The 27,814-nt window shown below is 33.1% G+C and overlaps 2 protein-coding genes across 4 annotated transcripts in view; one reads left to right on the forward strand and one right to left on the reverse strand.

Moving 5' to 3' along the window:
- LOC111631825 (uridine-cytidine kinase-like 1) overlaps nt 1–16,620 on the forward strand; it is a 35,007-nt gene extending 18,387 nt beyond the window's left edge. For all 3 annotated transcript variants that reach the window (XM_023376139.1, XM_023376141.1, XM_023376140.1), the window contains exons 4-14: nt 7,791–7,961; nt 10,065–10,136; nt 10,238–10,427; nt 14,455–14,516; nt 14,604–14,620; nt 14,691–14,883; nt 14,942–15,004; nt 15,077–15,199; nt 15,309–15,474; nt 16,290–16,388; nt 16,458–16,620. In XM_023376139.1, coding sequence (XP_023231907.1) covers nt 7,791–7,961; nt 10,065–10,136; nt 10,238–10,427; nt 14,455–14,516; nt 14,604–14,620; nt 14,691–14,883; nt 14,942–15,004; nt 15,077–15,199; nt 15,309–15,474; nt 16,290–16,388; nt 16,458–16,504 — 1,203 coding nt within the window. In that variant the 3' untranslated portion in view covers nt 16,505–16,620. The remainder of the gene's footprint in view (nt 1–7,790; nt 7,962–10,064; nt 10,137–10,237; nt 10,428–14,454; nt 14,517–14,603; nt 14,621–14,690; nt 14,884–14,941; nt 15,005–15,076; nt 15,200–15,308; nt 15,475–16,289; nt 16,389–16,457) is intronic.
- A 173-nt stretch (nt 16,621–16,793) lies between these two features.
- Nucleotides 16,794–27,814, reverse strand: part of LOC111631826 (mRNA export factor-like) — a 21,034-nt gene continuing 10,013 nt past the window's right edge. Inside the window, exons 2-10 of the mRNA XM_023376143.1 lie at nt 18,677–18,888; nt 18,508–18,600; nt 18,327–18,413; nt 18,158–18,244; nt 18,003–18,074; nt 17,823–17,930; nt 17,562–17,741; nt 17,298–17,492; nt 16,794–16,933 (exon numbers count right to left, since the gene is read on the reverse strand). Of these exons, the coding sequence (XP_023231911.1) occupies nt 16,847–16,933; nt 17,298–17,492; nt 17,562–17,741; nt 17,823–17,930; nt 18,003–18,074; nt 18,158–18,244; nt 18,327–18,413; nt 18,508–18,600; nt 18,677–18,874 (1,107 nt within the window). The 5' untranslated portion in view covers nt 18,875–18,888 and the 3' untranslated portion in view covers nt 16,794–16,846. The remainder of the gene's footprint in view (nt 16,934–17,297; nt 17,493–17,561; nt 17,742–17,822; nt 17,931–18,002; nt 18,075–18,157; nt 18,245–18,326; nt 18,414–18,507; nt 18,601–18,676; nt 18,889–27,814) is intronic.

Genomic DNA, 27,814 nt, shown 5'->3' on the forward strand with positions numbered 1-27,814 from the left:
GTATATATACTGATCCATTTTGATGTCCACCCATTATTTTTTTGATTGTTTCATCTCATGCATTTAAATTTTAAATCGACCGATTTTAGTTTGCCGTGCGTACCCCTTCATGCAATTACGCGTACCCTTGGGCATACATGTACCACTAATTGGGAACCATTTGTCTAGACTGTTAACGAGTAATATTATACACTTTATATCTGATTTCGAATAATTTTTTCAAGGCAAACAAACCAGAAAACATACTACATGTTGTTTTCTGGTTTGTTTGCCTTGAAAAATTACTCGAAATTGGATATAAAGTGTATAATATTACTCGTTAACAGTCTAGACCAATGGTTCCCAATTAGTGGTACATGTACGCCCAGGGGTACGCGAAATTGCATGAAGGGGTACGCACGGCAAACTAAAATCGGTCGATTTAAAATTTAAATGCATGAGATGAAACAATCAAAAAAATAATGGGTAGACCATCAAAAATTCGGCAATTTACAACATGATTGGAATGCATAAATTTGTTTCTTTATAATTAAAAATATTCTCAAAATTTCATTTAAAAAAAAATGCATTTGTGACAATACCTAAATTCTTATGCAAGAAACAAAAATTGTACAATTAACATTATTATCATGTCAGTGAAGCAGCAATAAAATATTTACTACCATTTTGCACAACATACCTCTGTGAGAGCGGATTTTCAGCCATGACAAACATGAAAACTAAACAGCATCACTGACTTCAACTTGAAGATGACTTGAGACTGAAGCTGACCAAAAAGCAACCAGATTTTACAAAGTTGTGCAAAGAAAATCGTGCACATTTGTCACATTAAAATTAAATAACCTTATGTTATTTTTATTATTATTAGAATTGTATTTTAAAGGTAATAAATGTAAAAAAANTATTTTTAATATAATAATATCGTGATTTCAGAAATATTGAATGATAAACTTATAAGTTAAAACTTTCTTAAAGAACATGAACTGAGTTTGAAAAAAAGTATTTTTTGTAGAGTAGAAACAATACCAGACCAAATGTATTCGGAATTCCAGAAAACCGGCTAGCTTTAATTTGGCGTACTGTGGTTTCCAAGTGGTCATTGTTTTGGTTTCTGCCCCATAAATGTCGCAAGACACCAATTCCAGCGTGACTGTTAGCATACGGTGTTATAAACACAGTTTCGTTCGTTACTTTCCAGTGTTTATCTTTCTCGTGTATATATTTGCCTGTGCCCGGAAAACTGGAAAATTCAGAAATCCGGGCCACTTCCGTCACAATCTTGCCAGATATTAGGTCTAGTACCATGTAATAGAATATCATTCTTACACAATAAATAAGTTTACATTATTACTTAAAATTAATATAGAAGCATAAGAATTTTATCATCGGAAGATCGAAGTCTATCGTCAAAAGGCGCTTCCAATTACAGTAGTTGCTTGTTAATAAAATATTAAAGATATGTACCATAACAAAGATGTAATAAAATATTCTGATGATAAATTTTTGATGAGTGAGTGTTGTTTTCGGATTAACACACTGGAAATCTCCCTAGAGTAATACTCCTCAAACTGTTCATGGATGAGTTTTTTCATTCCAACACCTGTCCGACCAGTATTTTCATGAAATTACATAAAAATAGTTATATAACAACGGAGTTTAAATGTAATTTTTTGATTAAATTATTAATAAAAACACAATAATAAAATTTAGCCTAAGTAATTTTTTTAAAATGTTTTTCGGGGCGTTTTCGAGAGTTCTTAGGAGAGGCTTTTCAATAATGACTCTCTTCTTCAGCGAGTCACAATCACCTAGCACAATTAGGCTACTGTTCTCTGAGCAATACAAATTTCGCTATTTCTATATTTTAATGAAAATTTTACGTAAAAATAAATCGCCGATTTTAACATATACATAATATGAATAATATAAATAGGAGTTATATTTGAGATACTTCTCCTGAAAATAATTACCCGCGATGTTACTGTGCTAAAGCAATGGCTACCCTTTTGACAATATTACGTTTGGTGCGTTAATTTAATAGCGGTCGCTCTGCCTCTCCGCCATTCGAAAATCTCTCAAATTACGTCGAGAGCATTCGTCACTGTTTTTTATAGCTCCTTGTCTTTCAAGTACTTTTACAATGTATTTTTATTTTGTTTTAATTAATTTGCAAGATATGAATTTTACATACTTCTAACTTAGATAATGTCGTATATCTCACCCCAAAATATCTATTGAATTTCTGTAAATCAATTTATTTTTACGTTTAATTTATTGATTTACACGTGTGGTACATTGCTTTTTCGCTCCATGGGAGTTTGTTGCTTTAAAATCCACCTTATTTTTTTGAAATATTTCTTTTCAAGGGTATTTGTTACCCTGTCCGTTAGTCTTACTACCTTATCATTGATTTCTTTTAACAATTGCGGATCTTTTTGATATATTGTATCTTCCAACTCAATACACTCCTTTAAAATTCTATATCTTTTGTTTTTTACAAGCTTAATAGATTTACGTAAACATGTCTCTTGGAATCTTCTTTTTAACATATAGCATTCTACCGGGATGCTAATCCTGTGTATGGACATTGGAAATACTTTCTTTTCAGCACATTCCTTAAGGAAATTCAACTTGCAGTTAGTCTTAACCAGCTTCAAAGCAATCTTTCTATATACCTTATAATAACTGGCCGGTGCCGCCATTGCAACTATTATGGCAGTTTTGTAGTACTGCCATAATAGTTGGGCAGTACAAATTATGGCAGTTGTGTAGTACTGGTTTAATGTATATTTTTGTTATAGTAAGCTTTATATTTTTTATATATATTTTTATTATTTTATATTATTTATGTTTATCATATAATATGTTAAAATTTTTTAGTTAAATATTTAATGGTTTACGGTGATATTTAAAAATATGTTAAATAGTTAATAGTTACAGTTTATGTTAAAAGTTTAAATTTAAAAGTTATTCGAAAGTTGTATTCGAATAGTTCTTGAAGATGGCCTATTGAAATTGGGCTGAAAACGTTTGAAATTAAAGTAATAATAAGCTCAGCAAGAGTATGGTGTTTTGTTTATATTTGTAAAGATATGGCTGAGGAAGTGAGAATAATTGGGAACCACTGGTCTAGAGAGATTTTATTTTTTGATTTAACATTTTAATGTATTTTATTGGCATTTTTACATGTATTAGGTTGTTCTATTAGTCTTTTCCAAACTTTCTAGCTAGAGAAAAGTTTTCAGTAATTTTTCTTATGGCCCACCATAACATAATGTACACTGCTGGCCATTAAAATTGCAACGCCAAGAAGGAAAGCAAATAAAAAAAAAAGATATTTATTGTACATAAACAGTATGGCATAAAGACAAAATGATTAAATTTTCAAGCAGTTTGGGGGTTTACAGGGGCGCAAAATTAGTAGACACAGTTGCCACCCCCGGCGGCTAAAACCGCCCTTATCCGTTTAAGCATGGAGTCGAACTGGGCTTGGATGACAGAAACAGGCAACTCATTCCATGCTGCTTCAAATCTATGCCATGCTTCATCAACTGTAGTAGCAGGAGAGGGGTGGCAGGCCAGTCTCTCAGCAACCCATGACCAGATGTTTTCAATTAGTGAGAGATCTGGAGACCGTGCAGGCCAGGGCAACAATTGAATATCTTCTGTATTGAGGAAGGTAAGAACATGACGTGCAACATGAGGTCTTGTATTATCTTGTTGGAAGATGGCATTTTGCAGGCCTTGAAGATAGGGCACAACCACTGGACGTAAGATGTCAGAAATGTACCTATCTGCATTCAAATTACCATCGATCCGAACTAGAGATGTGCGTGTCGTGTGCCCAATGGCTGCCCATATCATCACACCAGTGCAGGGCCCCTAAGCCAATATCAAATGCAAGCAGGTGATGAGTGGTCTGCCCGAAGCCTCCAAACATGTATACGGCCATCAGAATGCTGCACGCAGAACCGGGACTCATCTCAAAAGACGACATTGTGCCACTCCTGTATCTAGCTTTGTCGTTGGGCGCACCAGAGTCGCCATCTCTCTCTATGCTGCATTGTCAAGGGAAGCCGAAGTAATGGTCGCCGTGCTGACAGTCCACGCTGCTGCAAACGTCGTCACACCGTACGAGCAGATACTGGACGTGCTGCAAACAAGCTCATTTCCTGACTAATGGTCCGTGATGTGGTTGTACGGTTTTGCACGGCTGACCTCACAATATGTCTGTCCTCTCGAGCGTTAGTCATGGGAGGGCATTGAGATCCTTCATGCTGTTCAGTAAGACCCTCAGTAGCCCATCAATTCCATATTCGCATGACAGTGTTTGGATTTCGACCAGTGCGAGTGGCAATATCACGGAACGATAATCCACACTCTCGATAGGCAATGGTCCTGCCTCTGTCGAATTCCAACACTTGCTGGTAAGCATTTCTTCTTCTTATTCGAGTCATAACACGATATTCTGATGAAACCCCGACCTTACAAAGCAATTTCTGAATGAGAAATCCACTGCACAACTTTTCTTTCATGCAGTGCTTCAGATGTCGTTTGTCCCTTCTGCATTGTCTAAATGCACTGAAATACTAATCATTTGCATATTCTGACCTCTTCTTCCTGTCATATGATTTTGACGTTCATACGATCATTCCTTCCTGGTGTTGCAATTTTAATGGCCAGCAGTGTATTTATATTATGTCATGAATGTTTGACAATTTCATTACATTGAAACATTTCATTGTAAATATTATATTCAAAATTTTGCATGTTTTCTAAACAAATTCAAATTTTTTCTGTTTTATAGTGACAATATATTATCATCATCTGAGGATGATGATAATACATTTTCAAAAGTACTTGTTGAATTTTGTTTAGTGTTAAATTAAAATCATTCTAACTCTGAAAGACAGTCAGTTTTCATCACAACTATCACTTAACATTATGTAATAATCATAAATATGATACATCATTATTATTCATAATAAATATCTTATTTCTTTTAAAGCATTAAGCTTTATTTTTGTTAGCAAAAAATTAATAAATTTCTACTTTTGATAGACTAGCATTATTTTTGTTTTTCTCAGACTAGTATTCAGCTGTGAACCATAGTGGTGAATGCTGTTACATTATATTTTCTTTTTGGTAGCATTCTTTGTTCTGAATTTCTTATATAAAATAATACCATAAAACATCTGAGTTCCTAAAATAATATATTATCAAATAATAGAAAAAAAAATTAATTACGGCATTATTCAGATGTTGTTGTATTTATTACATTACATGAAATTAAGAAATCTTGTTTTATGATATTTATTTATTACTGTTTGTTTATGAAAGTTACTAGTTTGTTATATTTTAAATGTTTTGATTTAGTTTCTAATAATTGATATTTCTATCTGTAACATTATATTTGTTTTGAAGATGACCTGATTATATCTTAATAAATGAAAACAAAGAGATGAATAAATAATATGATGATTCAAATTTTTGGCATCTAAATTTATCTATACTAATATTATAAAGAGGTGATGTTTGTAAGTATGTAAGTAAGTTTGTATGCAGCAGGTAATCTCTGAAACTACTCATCCGATTTCAAAAATTCTTTCACCAATATTTAGAATGGAACTTCAGGCTGGACATAGGCTGTATGTTATTTCGTTAAACATTCATATAAATTAAAACATATAATCTAGGTTAAGGCTTTTATGTCCAATAGATGGTGCTACGAGTATGACGCCCTAAGTTTGCTTTTCTGTGAGGCATTATGCTTTTCTGTGAAAATGAACTAAAGCAGACCATCATCTATCTATTTATATAAATAAAAATGTAATGTTCGTTTGTTCCTACTGATTCCTTTGAAATTTTGACACAATGCTGCATTCGAATATGCACGTGTTTCTATATAATAACATGTCAAAATTCAACCCCACTGAAGGGAGATGGTTAGGATTAAGGCCTACAACAAAAAACTCTGCTTATATTTATACTATTTAAGATGCGGGTTTTTGCGTTTTTGATTGCGTTTTAATAGGGTACGTCAACAGAAAGTACGCTAAGAAGAAATTTTTCGATTTTCCCCCACGGGGGAGAGAGACAGGATTAAGGCTTACCGTGAAGAACTTGGCTTCTATTATACTATTTTAGGTGTGGGTTTTTGCGTTTTTGATTGCGCTTTAATAGGGTACGTCAAGAGAATGTACACTAAGAAGAAATTTTTCAAAAATTCCCCCTCCCACGGGGGAAGTGTTATAAATTTATAATAGATACATTTTGAGCCACAACAATGCGTGGCGGGGTCTGCTAGTTTATTTATAATGTACTAAAAGTTGATAATGGATATCTGGAAAAATCCATATAAAATATCTCAGGCTCTAGCTAAAAGAAATAATTTTTAATTATGTTGCATATGCTACATTTTAAAATGCATGAAATGCTGTAGAACAGTCTAGATTTTTTTCTGCTGTTTTCAAAATGACAATGAACAAAGATATTTATGCCTAAGTGTGTACAACTTTTACACATTAAATAAAATATTAGGAAAAGCTGTAAACCATTTTGTAAATGAAGGAAATAGACTGTATATTGCATTATTCCAATGTTTTGAGAGAGAATTATGACAACAGAGAAGAAAGGGATTTGGTAGAAAGTGAAAACGAAAGATGAGTTGGAAGGATTGATGGACAGTGCAGATCTATAGCCCCAGAATCTAAACATTTCACATCATTGGTTCAATGAGGCTTTGAAAACAAAAATGTAATTGCTTCTTTCAATATTTAATAATTCCTGACAGAACAGACAGGCAAACTGTGGAAGGTTATTGCAAAATTTTTAAATTTTGGATGACACTTTTTTCCCTTTTTACCCAACAATCCATTGTAATGGTGGATTTTTGGGCAATTTCTGAGTCAGCCATTTACAAAAAGAGAGGAGAAGGCAAGAACTCGGATTGGCTGATCAGTCACATTAAGTAGTTTGAAAAATGTGAACCAGCTGCATACAGACACTTGCATTGCACATCCGAAGTTGAATTGACTGCATTTCACAATGAGAACTTGTAGAATTACAAAAATAAAAGATAATGTACAGCTTTTCATCAGTTTTTAAATGACTATTTAGTTCATAGTTTTTTTTTCTAAGGTAAAAACTACATTATAGAAATTTGTGCAGATTTTTTCAGACATCTATTACCTTTTGTCATTCTTTTTGAAAAAGTTCAAAACATTTTAGAAAACTGTCAAATGTGACAAAAGTTGTTTAATTACTTTTCTTACTAATACAAAGTTTCTTGTAGAGTTAAGAGTTAATTTTTGAGTAAATATATTCTTTATATATATATATAATTAGTTTACTGATTAAGCATAAATTAATTTTTTTGAATAAAGTTTATTTAAATTTTATTATATCTCACTACAGATATTTTCAGTATACCATATTTATTCCAATTGTTAGGAAAATAAAAAATTTTTAGCTAATAATCATTGATTTTTCATCAGTATAATTTTCAATAAAAATGTATTTTTAGTAAAAGTAATTTTTAAAAATTATTGTATTTATAAATTTTGTTGAAACATAAAGAAATAATTATTAGTATTTGTGATTTTCTTTTTTAATATTTTAACCATTTAAAACAAAGAGAACGTGTAATACTTTTAGCTCATTTTTTAAAAATGAGCTAAAAGTAATAGCATAAAATATTTCCTTTCTTATATTGACAGCAGGCAGATAATAGGAAAAACTCTTAATAAATGTTATGAAAATTGGTTTTATTATTATTTTTATTTTTTAAGGTTTTGAATGAAGAACAACATAAATTGGCTCATCAGAATAAATATAATTTTGACCATCCTGATGCATTTGATTTTGACCTGTTGATAGAAACTGTAAGAAAGTTGAAAGAAGGCAAAAGAGTTGAAGTCCCTATTTATAACTTTGTGTCACATTCCAGAGAGAAAAGAATGGTAATTGTTGTTTTTAAAAATTTTGAGAATGAAATTATAACTTGAAAATTTCTCATTAAGCATAATGAAAGTTCTTTATTGATTTTATAGTTAGTCCTTTAGAATATTCAGAATTTTAATGTTTTGACAAGAAATATAAAAAGTACAGAAATCATACAAAAATACTGAATATTAATATTTTTAGTTTATACAAATTTACTTCATATGAAAAATTTGTAAAATCAGTAATTTACTATGTTTCCTTGACTCTAAGACATGGTTTTCTTTTGTTGCTGGTTTGTTTGTTCAAAATGTTACATTTGTGGGCCATGAACAACAGTCAAGTAGTCATTGTTAGACAATCATTTGATAAGTTATGATAATATCAATGAGAGACTTTTTTTCTTTACTAAACAGCAGAGCTTTTATTCAGCCAGAATATTGGTATGCCATACCAGTAGATAGCATAAAAAGTATTGATAGCTAGTAGCAACAGTTGCTCAGTTCAGTTGTTCAGGTGATTGGCATGATAGAAATGAATGAAATGAATTGGGCCAATTGAAACCAAAATAAATAGCAAAGGGGGTAGAGGTTTCCCCATTTTGTCAGAAATCATTTTTTGATGAATGAATAGTATTGTCTGGTAATTGCTTGTGCTGCTGCTGCATTCTTATTGAGAAACAAGGTAAAGAAAAGCACAAGATAATATTTTGAAAGGAAAAGGTAAGAAAACTGTCAAGGGCTCAACTTGATGTTAAGGAGACCATTAGGAAGTCTGATATTTTTCAGTTACACTAGGATATAAAATTTAAATAATAACAAAAGCTTAAAAGGAGTAATTTTGCTGAATTATGATAAAAATTTCTATTTAACTTTTAAATAAACTTTAAAAATATTTAAGTTTAAAAAAACACCATGATACTAGCTCAAAGTTAAAAAAAAATTTGTGGTGCCATTTATTATGAGATGTTATTAAAAATTAACTTTTATATTATTAATTATTATAAAACGACGAAATATGCTTAATTAATATTGAGCAGTAGAGATGAATTTTAAAAAATATTGTAAATACCAATAATGAGTAAAATTTTCATTGTCCAACCCCACTCAAGGTAAGACTTGTGTCACCTCATCCCCTCAAGTTCCATACTCCAAAATTTAATAGCATCAATTTCCATGCCAAATTTTGTTTCTTAATCTTTACCCCATTCTTGAGATTCAATGAATTAGAGCCAACATACAATTCAAGAGTTCTTCACATTTTTTGACTTTTACTTTCCTGGCTGTTACGTATACATAAGAAGGGAAAGTAATGGAATCTTGCAAAAACCTCAGCGGGTGAAATTTGACACATCTCCATGTTTTGAGACTCCCTGAACCCAAAAAAGTAAAAAATATTCTGTGTATGTTGGAATCTATTTTGCTGAATATCTCAGGATGGGGGAAGATAAATGAAAGTTGGCATAGTATACAAGGGGCATTGATACTATTAAATTTTGGTTGTAAAAGGTCAAGATGGAGAGATAGAGGGTGGTCACATGTCATATCTTGCAAGGGGTCAGACTTAATGAAGATTTTACTTGTTACTAGCTAGCATTTACAGTGTTTTATAAAACTCATCTCTACCCTCAAAATTAAGTCTCTTGCAATTTTATAATAATTAAAAATATGATATTTTATTATAAAAACTTTGAGACTCCATCTATTATATAATTTAAAATTGTAATACAAAATGTTATTTTTAAAATAAAATCTCATAAAAGCTAGGAAAGTTATGCAACTCATTGGTAGATATTTTTTGGGTTTGATGTGTCAAATATTACAAGACTTGCCTTTCCAGACAGTTAAATTTGACATGATTCCCGTGTTATAACAACTAGGAAAGTAAAACAGAACAAAACAAATACAAAGAAGAAATGCAAAGAGAGATATAAAAGAAAAATTTGGAAAGTATTATAAATGCTGAAATATAAATGTGTACTGTACATCTTATGAAGAAAATATTTTTGTGAGGCAATACATATTTATTGTAACACAATTTCAACTATGTAGATTGCTTATTGTATGTTTATTTCATGTTTTGTTAGATACTTGTAAGTTAAGTTTTTTAAAAATATTTTTCAGAAAATAATGTATGGAGCAAATGTTATAATATTTGAGGGAATATTGGTATTCAGTCATAAAAAACTCCTAGAAGTAAGTTCAAAACTTTCACTCTCAAAGTTAATCACTTAAGCTGTTTTGATGCAATTAGTCAAAATGAGATTTGTTATAACATTAAAAATTTCTTACGACAGTTGATGGACATGAAAATTTTCATTGACACGGACTCAGACATCAGATTGGCAAGAAGGCTAAAGAGAGACATAATGGACAGGGGAAGAGACTTAGAAGGAGTCTTGCATCAGTACGAAAAATATGTAAAGCCCGCTTTTGATTATTACATTGCTCCTTCCGTAGTGCATGCCGACCTCATTGTTCCGAGGGGTGAGTCCAGACTCGTAAAACATTTTTAATATATAGATTTTAATGTCTTTATCTGAATTAATTGCCTTCATTATTGCCTTACTACTTTATGATTACAGTTTACAACATTGTCAACATAATGCTTGAATTAAGCATTATGTCCAGTGATATTAAGAACAGCTGCAAAACCTTTCATTTTATATGTATTAGTTAGGCCGAGAATGCTAAATACTGCAATAAAAAGTTTGCTCCTATTCAAGATTTATCAACAATTAAAATTAGGCCCTATACGTAATATATTAATCGTAAGTGTCAGGACCAAATTATGCGATGTTTCAACCAGAGCTGTGGAGTTGAAAAAACCACAACTCTGACTCCTGATAATTTTAGTAGGCCGACTCCGACTCTGGCAAAATTAAATACCAAGTCATTTTATGGGGGGCACACTACTCTGAACTCTGAAAGGAACCTGGGGAGTTTACCCAAATACTTTTATAGTTAAATAATAAAAATACTATTTGTATTTTTAAATTAAAAAAAAATTAATTTTTAACAAATAATAAGAGAAAGGAGGGCAATAAAATTCTACATCTACATATATTTGACAGCATTTGCACTTCAATTTCACCCTTTCAGAAGAGTTAGTCCATCTAAAAAGTATGCGATGTAGCTAACTACTTCAGCCCCTTGTTCAGAAAAGAAAAATATGTACTCTGATCAATTAGTCTGGTTCATTTGGAAAAATAGAGTACTTATTTTGAGCAGGGATAATAAAGGAATGATTCAAAAATGTTCAAATTCAATTGGGTCAAAATAATTTAACTAATAAATGCAAATACTACAAAGAATACTATACATTTAATTGATGCATTTTGTATTTAAAATAAATGAATTATAACAAAATACAAAAAGATTTTAAAAAGTTAAAAAAATTTTTTATATATTTATTTTCATTTAAATAAAAAAAACTAAAGTAAATTTAAAATGTGGGAGTCAGAGGTGACACATTTTTTCCGACTCCTCTGGCCAGAAATTCCTCCCTACTCTGACTCCACAACTTTGGTTTCAACTGCAGCAACATTTACTGCTACAATTAATTGTCCTTTGCTTTTTTATACAAACAAATTGGATCCTTATTGCTTTTTAAATTCTTGTTGAAATTTTCCACAAATCATTTTTAGTCCATGCCTTTCGATTCTTGGTTATTAATTATATACTACAATAAACTGTAAATCAATCTTTGATAGTTTCTGTAAATTTTATACAAAATAAGGGTGGCTTTTTGGGTGGAAATTCTCATTTCCTAAGAAATAAAACAGTGAAATGACTTTTTGTGCAGATTAACTTGCAATCATAATAAATTGCATAACTGAATTCTAATACTGTATGTTTCCAAATGGTGGTAGCGTCTGCTTATTACCAAGTGATTGCAATGATTGAACTGTCTCTTTTGTATTGGGATTGGCTGCATTTGTCCCAAAAAAAAAAAACCCTATTTGTGGTCAATCTTGTGCCATTAGTTTGCCAAATGTATTTACTATTATTGAAATATATGTTGAGTAACAACTCTGCATTTATCAAATACAGTAACTGCATTTGATAAATGTATATGTTACTGCTAAAGCTCGAAATCCGTTAATGTGCACATTACCTAGCTAATCTGCACATTAACTAGGGTGATCCGTTAAAGTTGCTAAAATTGTTCTATTTCTCAAATTACCTAAGTAATGTGCAGAGTATCTAGGGAATCTGCACATTACCTACTAGGCACTTGGTAAAGTAAAAATAAGATTTTTGCTGGAACGACAGCAACGTTTCTGTACGCTTAAATTAACATAATGTTGTTATTTATTTAATTTTCAATATTTAAAGAATCAAGTTAATACAATCAAACAATCAACAAATTAGTTGATTGAATCAATCATCAATCAATTAAAAGAACTTTAATACAAAAATCAAACGGTTTAAAATATTATTACTATTAGGGAAATGAATTTGCAAAACATATGATAAAATTGTACTTACTTATTAGTGCAATCTACAGATTGGTGACACTTTGAATTACATACAATTGGTTTTAGCGACAAGCACGCCTATTTGTGGTACATTTAGATTTGCAGTCACATTTTCTGAAACCCTGCCCAGTACCAAGGGATTGTTTTATTGCTATTTGACGTAACGATATTTCTACAGCAGGGACATCCATCTTCTTTCGTTAAAAATCTCTCTTTGCAAACACTGAATTTAATTTTGCAAACAATTGTTTTAAAATACCTGTTTTAGTATCAAGTTTATAAAAGCCATCCTCTGTCTTACTAAGAACCACAGCTAAAATTTCGTGCATCAGTTTTCTAATTTTTCAAGGTCTTTAGTTTTTATTGAATGTAATACACTTTGTGGTATAATAGAAGAAGACTGGAAGAGTGGAAAAATTAGAAGATTCACAAGAGACTGTGATTATGAAACCACAGTCAAATCTTACTCAAGAGGACATTCCGTTATCCCCTGCTTCTACAGAATCACCTATAGAAATACAAGAATTTATTGATGATAATTTTAAACTGCCTTCTATACCATTGATTGATGATACAGTCACGAAGAATATTCAGTTACCCTGCACCTCCAAGGAATCGCCTCTGCAAGTTGAAGAAATCATCACTGAGTTACTCTCAACTTCAGCAGAATCGCCATCACAGTTTCGTACGGAGCCTGTAAAGAGCACTATACAAGACATAGTCTGTATTGTTTGCTCAAAAGCAGCATCAAGTGCTCACAAGTGTAAATCGTGTAATATGTTTGTTCACGCAGTTTGTGGTGAAGTAGATCCTAAAGAGGAAGGGTATGGTAAGAATGTATTGTGCATCATCTGTAAAAAGAATATGGATCAGAAAATACAGCGTGATGAAGCCAAGAAATGTTTAGAAAAGCAAGCAAAGAAAATGTTAGCAGTTTCTAATGCAAAGCACCCAAACGTCGATGAAGGTTTCGCTGTGAGAATTAAAGTACCCGAAGAAGACAGAGCAAAAACTGATGCACGTTCAATTTTAGCTGTGGTTCTTAGTAAAACAGAGGATGGCTTTTATAAACTTGATACTAAAACAGGTATTTTAAAACAATTGTATGCAAAATCTGAATTCAGTGTTTGCAAAGAGAGATTTTTAACGAAAGAAGATGGATGTCCCTGCTGTAGAAATATCTTTACGTCAAACAGCAATAAAACAATCCCTTGGTACTGGGCAGGGTTTCAGAAAATGTGACTGCAAATCTAAATGTACCACAAATAGGCGTGCTTGTCGCAAAAACCAATTGCTACGTAATTCAAAGTGTCACCAATCTTTAGATTGCACTAATAAGTAAGTACAATTTTATCATATGTTTTGCAAATTCATTTCCCTAATTGTAGTAATATTTTAAACCGTTTGATTTTTGTATTAAAGTTTTTTTAATTGATTGATGATTGATTCAATCAACTAATTTGTTGATTGTATTAACTTGATTCTTTAGATATTGAAAATTAAATAAATAACATTATGTTAATTTAAGCGTACAGAAACGTTGCTGTTGTTCCAGCAAAAATCTTATTTTCACTTTACCGAGTGCCTAGTAGGTAATTTGCAGATTACCTAGATAATCTGAACATTACCTAGGTAATTTGAGAAATAGAACAATTTTAGCAACTTTAATGGATCACCCTAGTTAATGTGCAGATTAGCTAGGTAATGTGCACATTAACGGATTTTGAGCTTTAGCGGTAACATATATACTATAATAACTGCAATGTACACCTTTTATGTTACTCATGGATAGACGTCACACATGAAAATTACAACTGAAATGAAGTTGCTTTCTTTTTGGATAACAGAGCTTATAAACACCATGTAAGAAATAAAAAAATGAAATGTTATGAAAATTTTGAAACAGATTGATATTTCTGCCCGATGTGCTTTGCTTATTCAGGAGCAAATTTTTTTTACCTGTAAGAGAGAAAATGCAATCTGTTCTTAAAATGAAATAAATTTATATGAGAACTATTCTAAAATTTTTTCAGGAGGCGAAAACAAAATAGCAATCAGCCTCATAGTTCAGCACGTTCACACCCAACTGCAATTAGTACGTACATGCAATTTATTAAATTAGTCTTCGAAAATTTAACTTATTGCAATAATAAATTGTTTTTATTTTATTGCTGGTGTGTAGAGAGGCCTCAAGCTGAGGTAAGTTACTTTTTTAACTCTAAAAAGATTATTACCAACGCCTCCAATTGATTCTCTTTTCTCGATGCAGGTCGAAACTTGCACAGTCACACGCTGGCCAGCCTCTCCCGCAGACTCTGCACATCCTGCCTTCCACACCTCAGGTCCGTGGCCTTCACACTTTTATCAGGAACAATGATACTTCTCGTGATGAATTTATTTTCTATTCCAAACGCCTTATGAGACTCCTTATAGAATACGCTCTGTCGATGCTGCCTTTTAGAGTGAGTGTCAGATTTTTCCGGCTCGTTTGATTTTTAATTTAATATTAATCTTTTGCAGGACATTATAGTGGATACGCCTCAGGGAATCCCTTATCAGGGAAAAAGAATATCCACTGAAAAGGTAATGACTAATTAATCATATTTGTAAGAAAATGTTTTTAACATTTTGTCGAATGTTGGCAACATATTCTAGATTTGCGGAGTGTCGATACTGAGGGCAGGCGAAACAATGGAGCAGGCACTCTGCGACGTGCTGAAAGATGTTCGGCTCGGAAAAATTCTCATACAGACCAATTTCGATACCGGAGAACCAGAAGTAAGATTTGCACGTAAAATACATAGAAAATTTAAATATAACAACCTTAAGCCATCAGAGAGAATAATGTACTACCATTAAACTCAAGTAATGCCTTCCCTCATTTCAGTTATATTATTTGAGACTTCCCAAAGACATCAAAGACTACTACATCATATTGATGGATGCCACGGTAGCCACCGGAGCCGCTGCCATGATGGCCATAAGAGTGCTTCTCGACCACGATGTGTCAGAAGAAAACATATTTCTCTGTTCTCTGTTGATGGCAGAGTCAGGTAAAGTATTGACGTTGTGTGATCCGTTCTGCTCCTCTTTAATTCCTCAGCATAATTTTGTGAGAAGTCAGGGGGCACAGCATTCATTTTAAGAGAGCTCTTAACCTCTATGTTTCTTAATTAATCGTCATGCAATTGTTTAGATTGGCTCGCAACATCAACGGATGGCTTCCTAAGACGAAAAATGAACAGAAGTTTGTAAGAAACTCCTGGAAGTTGTTTTTCCTGACACCAGCCTACATATAGCGTTAGGCACGCTTATTTCTCTTTTTAGAGGAATTTTGAGTGGGAAGGCCATGAACAAACCAAAGACACTTAGTTCATAAAGGAATAACAACATTTAATAATAAAAACAGTTTTAAGTTTGGAATAGTCCATTTGTAATCTATCTTAACTATCCTCTCTCTAGTATGAGAGATAAGAGAGAGCGTTTACAAACGATATAATATTACCTCTGTAATAACTTGACTTTTCCCAATTCTGTTTGGTGGGAGGAAGTTCCAATCCCCGGAAGTATGACATACAAATTCATAAGAAGAGAATATTGGACAATGTGTGATGTGCATGGATTTTGGCACATATCCCTCTTTTATACTCTTTTCATCATCCAATGGGTGTCATGATGAGTCTTTTTGGCTTAGTTAGCTCTTTAGTCATAGAGATAAAGATCTCTCAGGAACTGACTGTCATCAGTGGATACATTTGTTCCTTGTTCTCCTTTACTTTTAGCTTTGATAAAAATTTATCAAAATATTTAGTTTTTTATATAATTTCAGCTTAAACTATTTAGAATCTCACAACTTCTTTCCTTTCAGGAGTCCACACCATTGCATACGCTTTCCCCAAAGTACAAATTATTTCAACTTCGGTTGATCCAGAAGTGAATGAGAGTTTCTACATTCTTCCAGGAATCGGTAAAACTTCAAGAAATAATTTTGGTTTTATATTTTTGGTACTTTTTACAAAATAATAATCATTTTCAGGTAACTTTGGAGATCGCTATTTCGGAACGGAAGCTTCGACCAGCTGACATCTCCACCACGGCAAAAAAAAAAAAATCATTTGTTCCTTAGTAAAAGCCAATTCTGTGATAGTATATCCTCCGAGATAAATTCAGCCAGTAATACATCTATATTTTAATTGACATAAGAAATATTTTCTAATATATAATTGTTTATAAGTCACGAAAGTAGTCATTTTTGTATTTATTAGTTTGTTTTCCTTTTGTGCTGACGGTATACCGCAGAGGCGAAAACCGTCAATCAAGTATGCCTTTTGCACGAAAGAATAAATATCAAATATTGAATCAATTATTATTTGAGATACTTTATTAAAACAAATATTTTACATGCTCAAACAATTTTAAGGATTATTACTTTTTGCTTCTTGGTTTTAATTCTTCAAAACAGGGATGTAGGAAAATATAGTTCTTCTTCTGTGGATTATAATATTCGTGTCCCTATGAGGAAAGAAAAAATAAACGTTTCTCACATGGCACAGAGGGTAACGGTTCCAAACAGAGCTAGTTTCAGCTACATTTTCCCTCAAGTCAATAAAGGGACAATGCCCTCTTAGAGTGAATTAGTATCATTGCCAATGTTTTATCTAGACGTCTAATGAAATTTAAATCCGTTAGTGAGAAAATTTTCTATCCTTTCATCATTATTAACAATATAGGTTTGTTCCTTGTGCTTGCTTTCATTCATCTTCCCATTTCTTACCGATGCTGATGCTTTAAAATTGTTAAATTAGCATCAACAGCACTTTCGCATTATAGGTGGCCACTATTTGGAACCGCGCGTAATTTTACAAAGGATACTTACTTTTGACCAGTCGTAACTAATGGAATAGGCAAATATTTCGCCCCTGGCATTGAAACAACATCTGCTGATGGGCTGTTCCATTAGTTCGGACGTCTTTAATTTCGTGCGTGCGTCTTTGTCCCAAAAGCTGAACCGTCCGTCTGAACCGACAGTGGCCAGAGTTCCATGCACGGGATGAAAAGCTATGTCATTTACCTGGGGGAAGAGAATGTGTGGTTATGGTGGATGTTCAATGGTGCAGAATGACGGGCGCCAAATACGTACTGCATAAATGTCTTGGTAACCGTTTGCGGTTCCGTTGGATCGGTGACATTTGAATGTGAAATTGTCTTTCGGATTCTGAGGAGAGACGTATTGTATCGCTACTCTACCTTCCACACTTCCCAGAGCAAATCCGCCCGGTCCTGGTGTTTTCTTGTCGGTAAAAATAGAAACGCATCGATGCTGAAAACCAACAAGTTGTTTTTAAGCAATAGTAAATTGAACTAAAATAGCAATTGATTTTAATCCTTCTAATATTTTTACCTGATATTTTAGTGGCGATTCGATTTTTCTAAATTCCTGCGGTTGTCCTTCCAGCTGATAGATGATTATTCCTCTTCCCGCCGTTCCGACGACGGCCATAGGATACACCTGTAATCGAAATGCCCCAGTTGCAATAAAGACTATAAACAAAGATTGATATATAGTAAATAGTTTACGTACCACATCTGCACAATAACACCTTTCTGGCAAATTTATAGTCAAAAGAGGATTCGGTGTTCTGGTATCCCAAAACTAGGAAAGAGAACACAGATCAACTCATCTCTTTATGAAAACGTGAAAACATTTTGCATCGAATGAACGAATAAACGACTGACCTTTAATGTTTTATCCCAACTTCCGGTCATGATGCAGGTGTAATTGGAAGCCTTGATCCAGTGGACAGTCTTGATCGGAGCATCATGCTTAAATCGTAAAATGTATTTTAATACTATTTTACATCTGTCAGTTGCCATAGAATGAGTATAAATAAGCATTTGTAATTACCTGAGCAACCGGTATGGCCTGATTGGTGTTTAAATCCCACATCTTGACGGTCTTGTCACAAGATGCTGAAAACACTTTCGAACCATCCTAATTTTACATTATAGTATTAGATTCCTCGCAACATAACACCTTTTAGTGATATTCACAAAATTTATTTTAACAGACAATTGGTTGCACTTACGTCACTCCAGGCGACATCCAGTATGGGTCCTTGGTGTGTCTGTTGCGCTTTAGGAATTGTCCGGCCAGAGTTTTCTACTTCCCAGCATCTCAACTGAAGTCATCAGACCACGATTAGAATGCCAGGATTTCGCGGGGCAAAAGAACGAAGAACAGCAAAGCACAAATACCTGATTGTCCCAACTTCCTGCAATGAGGAAATTCTGAGTCACGGAAACCGGACTAAAGGCCAGGCAACTGACGGAATCATCAGGTGGCGACACCACCTCATAGTCTTTCATCGGGTTGTGCGTGGCATTCTGGGTGGATCCGAACACGCTGCCACTACTAGTACCAAAATTTCCGGTCGTTCCGAATAAACCGCTCATTATTTAACATTTGCCTATTTAAAAAAAAAGACCTTAGATTAACATTAACTCTGTTGCCCCATAACACTCGTATAGAAAATTTTTCTAGACTTTGCCAGCCACGTGATATAATTTATGCCAAAAATTCCACTTCTTGCCAATGGTTTCTGGTGAACGTAGTCATTTCTCAAACAAGCTTCGGATATTCAAAGATCGGATTTTGTCTCAATACCGTAGACCTCATGCCCATAGCATAGGGAGAGTTAGTCCAAGACTCCACTAGCGTAAAAACCTTGGCCGTAAAAACTTTTAATCACATGACCTATTTGCGTTTGCATCTGGATTGCGGTGGAGGTCCGGCTAGCAAAGTTTTTACGGCAACGGTGCTATCCCAAGTGTCAAATGTAAATACTTCGCACATGAAAATGTAAATACTTCGCACATGGTGGAAACGGAAGATGGTTGTATACGTGATATATCGATATAAAGACAATGATTATATTCTAAGAGTTTTTTCTGTACTATAATTACAAATGTAGTAAAAATAATATCTTTACTTTCATATATTAACTTTTATTATCGTATTATTAAGATAATATACNGCGTTTGCGTCTGGATTGCGGTGGAGGACCGGCTAGCGAAGTTTTTACGGCGACGGTGTTACCCCAAGTATCGAATGTAAATACTTCGCGCGTGAATTGGTGGAAACGGAAGATGGTTGTATACGTGATATATCGATATAAAGACAATGATTATATTCTACGAGTTTTTTTCTGTACTATAATTACAAATGTAGTAAAAATAATATCTTTACTTTCATATATTAACTTTAATTATCATATTATTAAAATAATATAAGCTTAGCTTTTTATTATATACTCCTCTAAATTGAAAGGTTTTCCTCTGGCCGTCCATATCGCATGTTTTAGGCATCCATTATTATAATCAGGATACCTCTTGTCGTAGATATATGAATACTTTCGGATGTTTTCGATAAATCTTTCCAGATCTATTCTAGAGTAGCCGCGAGAGAACGTACACAAAAGCTCACTTTCTGCCATTTTTGCACCGTGTCCCAATGACCTAGATTCCACTGACTTCTGATTGGTGGATGGTACCATTTTACGGATGTATTCGCGTCGAAAGTTGAACACTGCTCAACTCGCTTTTACGCTGGTTTTATGACCTGCTCGGACGTAAAATATCACAGTCACGTGATTAAAAGCTTTTACGGCGAGGGTTTTTATGCTAGTGGAGTCTTGGCCTGAGTTGAGCAGTGTTCAACTTTCGATGTGAATATGTCCGTAAAATGGTACCATCCACCAATCAAAAAGTCATTGGAATCTAGGTCATTGTGATACAGGTGAAAACGGCAGGAAAAGCTTTTGTGTATGTTCTTTCGTGGCTACTTGGAAAAGACCTAGAATAGATCTGGAGAGATTTATTGAAAATATTCATGTATCTACGACAAGAGGTATCCCGATTATAATAATGGATGCCTAAAACATGTGATACGGGACAGCCAAAGGAAAATTCTTCAATTTAGAGGAGTATATAAAAAAAAAAAAAGCTAAGCGTGTAAGTGCAGTAGAATACAGTACACCCCCCTATAATTACGATTCCTATAAAACTGTGAAAAAATTGCGACGGTATCCGTAATAAAAGTAAAAAAAACTCCTATAATTACGTAAAACGTCATCGGGCAGCCGAACTATTTTCCCGCCATCCGTAGCGCCACGCTATGGACATTTAGGCAGCTAAATTGAGTTTAGTTTCGTCTGTACATATAACTATATATAAATTAGGTACTGTACATATAATTATATATTAATTATATATAAATTAGGTACTGTATATATAATTATATATTAACTTAATTTATTGTAACTTTATTATAATTATATATATGCTTTCTGCCACCTGGCAACACGCTACGGAGATTTTAGGCTAGTAAGTTCAGTTTATTATCATCTGTACAGTATGTAAATTAGGTACCGTAAGTCTAATACAGCACTAATTTTATACATTTCTTGTGAAAGAAACACTTCTTATTCAACGGCCATAAAAATTATTTATATTAATGATGTCTCCAAAGGTCAAGTTATTTTTCTGCGAAAAATTATTTATCAGAAATCGCGGCCGCCGTTTCGTGTGCTGTTCCGCGACGAAGACAAGCTTTGAACAACGGGCGTAGTCGAATGGTGCACACTCGGTAAGTAATCCTACAATTTTTTGTTTATAGCATAGTTTATACGGATTATTCCCAAAAATAATATACGTATTTTGGAAATGTTGAGTCGGATTAGTCTAGAATCGATTAATTTTATGGAAGAAAACCTTTCAATCAGCCATAGTCCGTAAACTTCACACATGTCAAGCTGTGATTGGAAGGACTCGTAAGAAATCGGATTCCTAAAGAATGGAACGTATCTATGATCTTATAGGGGGGTCGACTGTATCTTTACTTTCATATCTTAATAATACAATAATAGAAGTTAAGATATTATTTTTACTACATATGTAATTGTAGTACAGAAAAACCACTTATCGATATAAAGACAATGATTATATTCTATATCATGTATACAACTGTAACTTTGATAGTATCATTGAAGTAAAAACTTCACTAGTGGAGCCGGACCTCTCCCTGCAATCCAAGCGCAAACAGGTCACATGATTAAAAGTATTTATGGCGAGGATTTTTACACCTGGTCAACACCATTTCTGACTATTCACAGTAGCCGTTTATATTTACAGATGGCAAGATGGTGCTCATTTCAACAATAATTTCTGTATGTGTACATGCCAGGATGAAAGACAACGGAACGGCAATTTTTAGCTTACCGTTTCCGTCATCCCTTTTCCAAATCTGAAGTATTTTCTGGCCCGTATATCGTTGTCTCTCGAGTACCAGAAAATACATCTAAAGCCCACAAAAGAAATTATTGTGCATATAATTACGTTGTTGTTATTGTTGGTTAAGTTATGGCAACACTTGGGTGATCTGCCTAGGGGAATGCCTTCTGTGAGGTCTTTTTAAGGGAAACTGGCCCCTATTTAGGCATTACAGACATGGAGAAAACCCAGAAAACTCCACGTGGCCAGCCCGTCCGAGCAAGGTGTGAACACCCAGTGTTCAGGGTACGAAGACCACTTAGCCACTAGTGGACACTATATAATTATGCAAGCCACGGATCTCTGTATCTTTGTAAACAAACCTTTTCAAAAACAAAATATCAAATATTGCCATCCAGTGTTAGGTGTCACAAAATTCATTCCCAATCTTTGTAAGGATATTCACGATGGAAGTTTTGCTCACTTTTAGAGAAGCCGAATTATACAAAAGCTGTGATTTGTGAACAAGCGCACGGACCAGATGATTTTGGGAAAGTAACAAACCTAAAATTTTTGATACATTGCAGCCTTTAGTTCATCCAGTTGGAGAGAATATTTATTGGAATTAATTGTTTGGTTGTTGGTTAAAAGTTTGTAATAAAGAACCCCTTTCCAATCCCACCAAACTGAAATCATTACTTTTCTGGGATGCAAACCAGCTTTAGATTGTAACACTGGCGGATCACCTGGCTTACTCCAAGATCTCGTGCATTGAACATTTCATTACCTATTGTTAATTGCTTTAAAAATGGATCATCTTTCTTGCATTTTAAAAGTGAATCACAGACAGAAACACGCTCAATAAGGTTTCATTCACTTAACTTATGGGGAACCCAAACATCATAACAGGATGTTTATCCCAGGTTAGCCAAATGTCTTACAACAGATGTTTGGTATATTTTTAAAACGTTGGCTATCTCTCATGTTTTTCTATGGCAATCATTTTTGATTAAAGCCATTATGGACTAATCTTTTATGATCGAAAGCCATCCAGACCAAGGTGCATCTGAGAGAAAAATCTCCTTCCCTAAATATTGAAAACCATTTCTGGCATGTTTGATCAGTAACTGCATCCTCTCCTATACAGCACATATCTTCTTTTCAGTTTTTGTCGCATTTTTTCTTTTTCGGAAATAATAGAGATGTCAAAAATGCATCTTCTTATCTTCCATTTTAATGTTTTTTTTCCTTAAAAGATAACAGAATTTTAAAAAATAGCTGTAACTAAACTTATGTATTAAATATGCAAATATTCGTAATGTCCACCTAAACAAGTTAAAACTTGATAAGCACGAAAGAGGCGACACAGACAAGCAATTATGTAAATACCCGAATTAAATACCCGAACAAACTTTTCGTTCAACCCAATATAATCTCCAGAAAGATAAATTTGGAATGAAGAAAATATTCTAAGAGATTGTTTGGATTAGCAGATTCCATGTAAAAAATATTAAGGAAAAGGGCTATAGACTACTGTATTTTTAAAAACTTTTTATACTGTGTGCATTTATTTGGTACATATACAGCATGTGACATTAAATATATGTTAAGTTTTTTAAAAATATTTTGAATTTTTTTTTAACTAGTATATTTAGTTATATAATGAACAAAGTTGGTTTGGATAAGTGAGTATGAATCATATATAAACTGAGACTTGTCAATTAACCATGTCATTGTTTGAAGCAGCTTGTTTGCATCAATAAGACCATACAAAACATACTTGTTCTCCAAAATTTGTACACTGAAGTATAACAAAGAAAACAACATTTGTCACTTCTAAATGTCTAATGAGAGGGGAATGCTATTTTAGAAAATGCATATAGAATTTTAATAACATTATTAGTTGATTTCACTAGTCTTCATTAAAATAGCACTCAAATGGCGCCATTTTCTAAAGACTCATAATTATTTAAAAGAATTAATTTTAGGAATTCGTTAGGAATTTTCATTTGCCAACATTCTTTAACTATGTGATGAGCTCTCTGCTGTCATAGATTGGTTCTTTAAAAATTGCATCATAGTTCTTCATCATCTAACTTCTTGTATGACTAATTGAACACATGCAACATGGCAAACCAAAATTGGAACAAATAACTTCAAATTATAAAAATGGAAAGAATATTTTTATTGACTTGAACTATAAAAGTGTAATTAACAAATTTCATTTCTTAGCCTGATTTTAATTGTTACAAAAATACAATTACAATTAAATGAAAAGAGAAAAAACATGAAGAAAACTTACACTTGATTTTAACATTAAAAGAACAATGAAGCAGTCACAGTTCAAAAATTCAAAATTGCAATGTCCAAATGATAAATAGTATTTTTAAGGTCCTATATTTTAAATAAACTCTATGTACAACAGTTCTGCATTAACCATGTCATAATCTGCCATCTTGATTTTAACTTAACAAGGCATTAGAAACTTTGAGATTCCAGAGTCTAAAATAACAGTTGGTTTAACACTTTCTTAGCAATAACGAAGTTTGGCAAAATACTTTTAATTGTTAAAAGCATTAACAGCAAATTTGTTAACTTTTAACAAAGGTTGGTGAAACTGTCCATAAGTGAAAATAAACAGTAAATTAGAGATTTAGCAACTGATTCCATAAAATGTAGGCTATGCACAAAATGTGTTGATAAGGATGAATGAAAAACTCATATGCATATTAATAAAAGACTGAATGATGATACTATGAAAAGAGAGTTTTCTAAATATATTTATTGTATATACTATAGAATGGGACTAATTAGCAATGCGGGTGCCATGGCATCATTGGTGCATTTCAGATGTGCCCTCTAGAAACATAGTCACGCAAGTGCAAATATATATACAGTAAGACCCTGTTTAACATGGGGATGCATTCTAGACGACAAAGTGCAAATAGGGAAAGGGAACATACAACCAAAAATAAGCAAATTTTACTTTAAGTTATTTTTATATTAATTTGTATAATAATATATGTTAAATAACACATAAACATGCACACAGAAATGTAAAGTTTATTTTTGTGACGAAGATCATGGTTCTTCTGAAATTCTTGTTTTTGTGATAAAGTCGTGCAGTTTCATTTGTTGCTTTTTTTTTTCTTACCTTAAGCAAATGTCGGTAGCAGAAGATTGCATCCAAAATGCCTCGTCTTGCTTTTGCACTCCTTTCAAAATCTTGCTTATTTGCTACAATTTGATCAATGATTTTGGTTATCATTACCAAACTTTTACTAAGGATATCTGTAGCAAGTTCTTTTGGTACTTTGTTTTCAGAATAACTATTTTATAGTTGTACACGAATTCCTTGTTCTGCCAGTTCTTGAAGGTCATTGGTAAGCTCTCACCAGAAACCTGCAGTAACTCCTCAATACCCTGCTCGTCTACATCTCCTAGTCCTGCTGTATCGATTAGGTTGACAATATGGTCAACCTAATCGATACAGTGATAGGCTCTTCTCGTTGACAATTCTTGGATACCTTCAGCCATAACTTCTTCCACACTCCGTTCACACATTTATCAGTTAATTCTAGCCAAGCGAAGTCGATATTTTGTATGGCATCCGTGATGTTATATTTTTTCAAAATTGCACGAAACAAACACAGATCTAAGGGAAGTACAAGGTTACAACGAATTATCACCTTTTGCTGATTGGTTTGTGTTTGGGAATAATCATATTATATACAAATCAATGAAATGCCGCATTAATTTGAATCAGCGTAAATTTTGAGCGTTTTTTTTTTTTTTTTAAGGCTTCAAGCACGTTATATTGAGGCAATGTTAAATCTGTCTTACTGTACTTGTGATTTTATTTAATTTGATTTTGTGTTATTTTATGTACTGTTAATTTTCAATTTACTTTCCCGGCTGTTATATATAACAGAGGGAAAGTATGGCGATTGGTCAAAAAAAAATACCCCTCCAGATTTTAGAACACTTTGAAATGTCAAATGGAAAAAAGTTTGGAATTTCTATATGTATGGATATTATAGTGTGTGTGTGTGTGTGTGTGTGTAGCATGATTTTGTTCATCATTTGAAGCTTAATAACTCCTGTACTTTTAGTCAAAACTTTCTGAAATTTTTCAGGGAGGTTTGTTTATTAGGGGGATTGATGCTATTAAATTTTGGTGGTTAAAGATTGAGATGATGGGGAGAGAGAAAGGGGGTTGTGTGTATCTCCAGTAGGATCAGACTTAATGACAATTTTACTCATTATTAGCATTTACAATTTTTTATAAAACCATCCCTACCCTCAAAATTAAGCTTTTTTTCCATTTTAATAGTTAAAAATATAAAAAGTTTTTTTTAATAATCATAACAGATGGTGCCCCCAAGTGTTGCTGGGAAAGTTAAGCAATTTGTTGCTGGATTTTTTAGTTATTACATGCATGTATAATCTTTATTCACTATAAATATGCATATTTGAAAACAATTATTTTGTTTATTTATTTTTGAAAAAATCACGTGATTTTTTTTCAAAAATAAAACTATGTACCCTTGATGGTTTTTAAAATTTTTATTGCACCCTAAGTAACTAAAAGATTCCAACCTCTGCTATAGAACATCTTAAAATGAAAAAATCATCATCCTTGAAACCTATTAAGAATAAGTGATGCAGTTTCCTGTAATACCTAATAACCTTTGCCTACTTATGGACAAGGTGGATTTTTACCTTTCCAAGCAGAAGTTGCAGCAGATCAAGAGAATGAATCTAAACTAAAAGTAAAGGAACTCTGTATATTTGAATAGCACAAACATTCAATAGTCATTCTGAGAAATGTAAAGTTTGAGAGAAATAGTATGCATTATCAAAAACATATTTATTATATTTAAATAAATTTATAAAAAACCAAAACAATTGAGAATATGTACTATTAGGGCCATCCAAGAATACCAGATAATTGATATATATTAAAAAAAGTGTAGAAAAATACTAAAATTAGTGCATTTGCTCTGCAAGTGGCATTGCTTAAACATCTAGAAAAAGAGCAGAAACAACAAGAAATATAATCTGGAAAGAAGGATGTAAAGGCAGAATAGCACATAAAAACCATTCTTAAGTGAACAAAATAGAATTAAAAGCCTATACTTTTAATTCTATTCTACAGCTTACTTTCACTTACAAACCAACAGAAACCACTCATAAACAAACCACAGAATATTGGAAATGTGTTGTATTTTCTGCCTAAAGCAAGTTTATTTTGTTTCCTTCTGATGAAAGATCAATGGTCTTTATTTAATTCTGTGTTTTCCTCTAGGCCATTGTTATGGAGGAAATCAAACAATTAAATAAAGAAAATTTTAATTCTCATAGTGAAGTGTGAAAGTGATAATATGCTTGTTTGGGGTTGCATGTCATACAGTGGAGTAAAAAATCTGATATTTATTGGCAATATTATGGATACCAAAGCATATTTAAAGATACCACAAAATTATTTAATAAAAGTGAAAGAAAGGACAAAATAAGAATTTTATTTTCTAGCAAGACAATGGTCCTAAATATACTACAAAGACTGTAAAAGGATGGATGCTTTATAACAGGGGTGTCCAACCTTTCTGTTTCTCTGGGCCGCATTGGAAGAAGTCAAGGAGTTTTGGGCCAAAAACAGTAGCGTAGCGTAGGGGGGTGGCAGGGGAGGCCGCCCAAGGCTGCATTTTTTTAGGGGGCGGCAAAATTTCACAATAAATAATAATAATATCTTGTAAGAATTTGAACCATTTTATTTCATATTTTCGTCCACCTACGACTCGGACTGATTGAAATGAGCACGGCAATAGTGTTACCATCCATCCGGATAGTCCCTGAATCGACTCGCCGTTCGGGGATATCGTGCGCAACGTGTTGACCTTTTTTTTATTTTTGTTTTTTGTTTTTTTTTCTTTGATTGTACGATTCATTTGTAATCATATACACCTCCAATATCCAATAGGGCTAGGTCACTTGCGTTACTCCTATCCAAGTCTCCCTAGTCGCTAACTGTAACTGATTTAGAACCGGCATGCACTGCACATTATTCTTCGCATTGCAAAATGACATACGCATGCGTCAGGAACTTCTGTTCGAACAAACCTCACC

The sequence above is a fragment of the Centruroides sculpturatus genome, unplaced genomic scaffold (assembly GCF_000671375.1).
Source record: "Centruroides sculpturatus isolate CEXI.00-Female unplaced genomic scaffold, Cexi_2.0 scaffold180, whole genome shotgun sequence".
NCBI classification, from domain to species: domain Eukaryota; kingdom Metazoa; phylum Arthropoda; class Arachnida; order Scorpiones; family Buthidae; genus Centruroides; species Centruroides sculpturatus.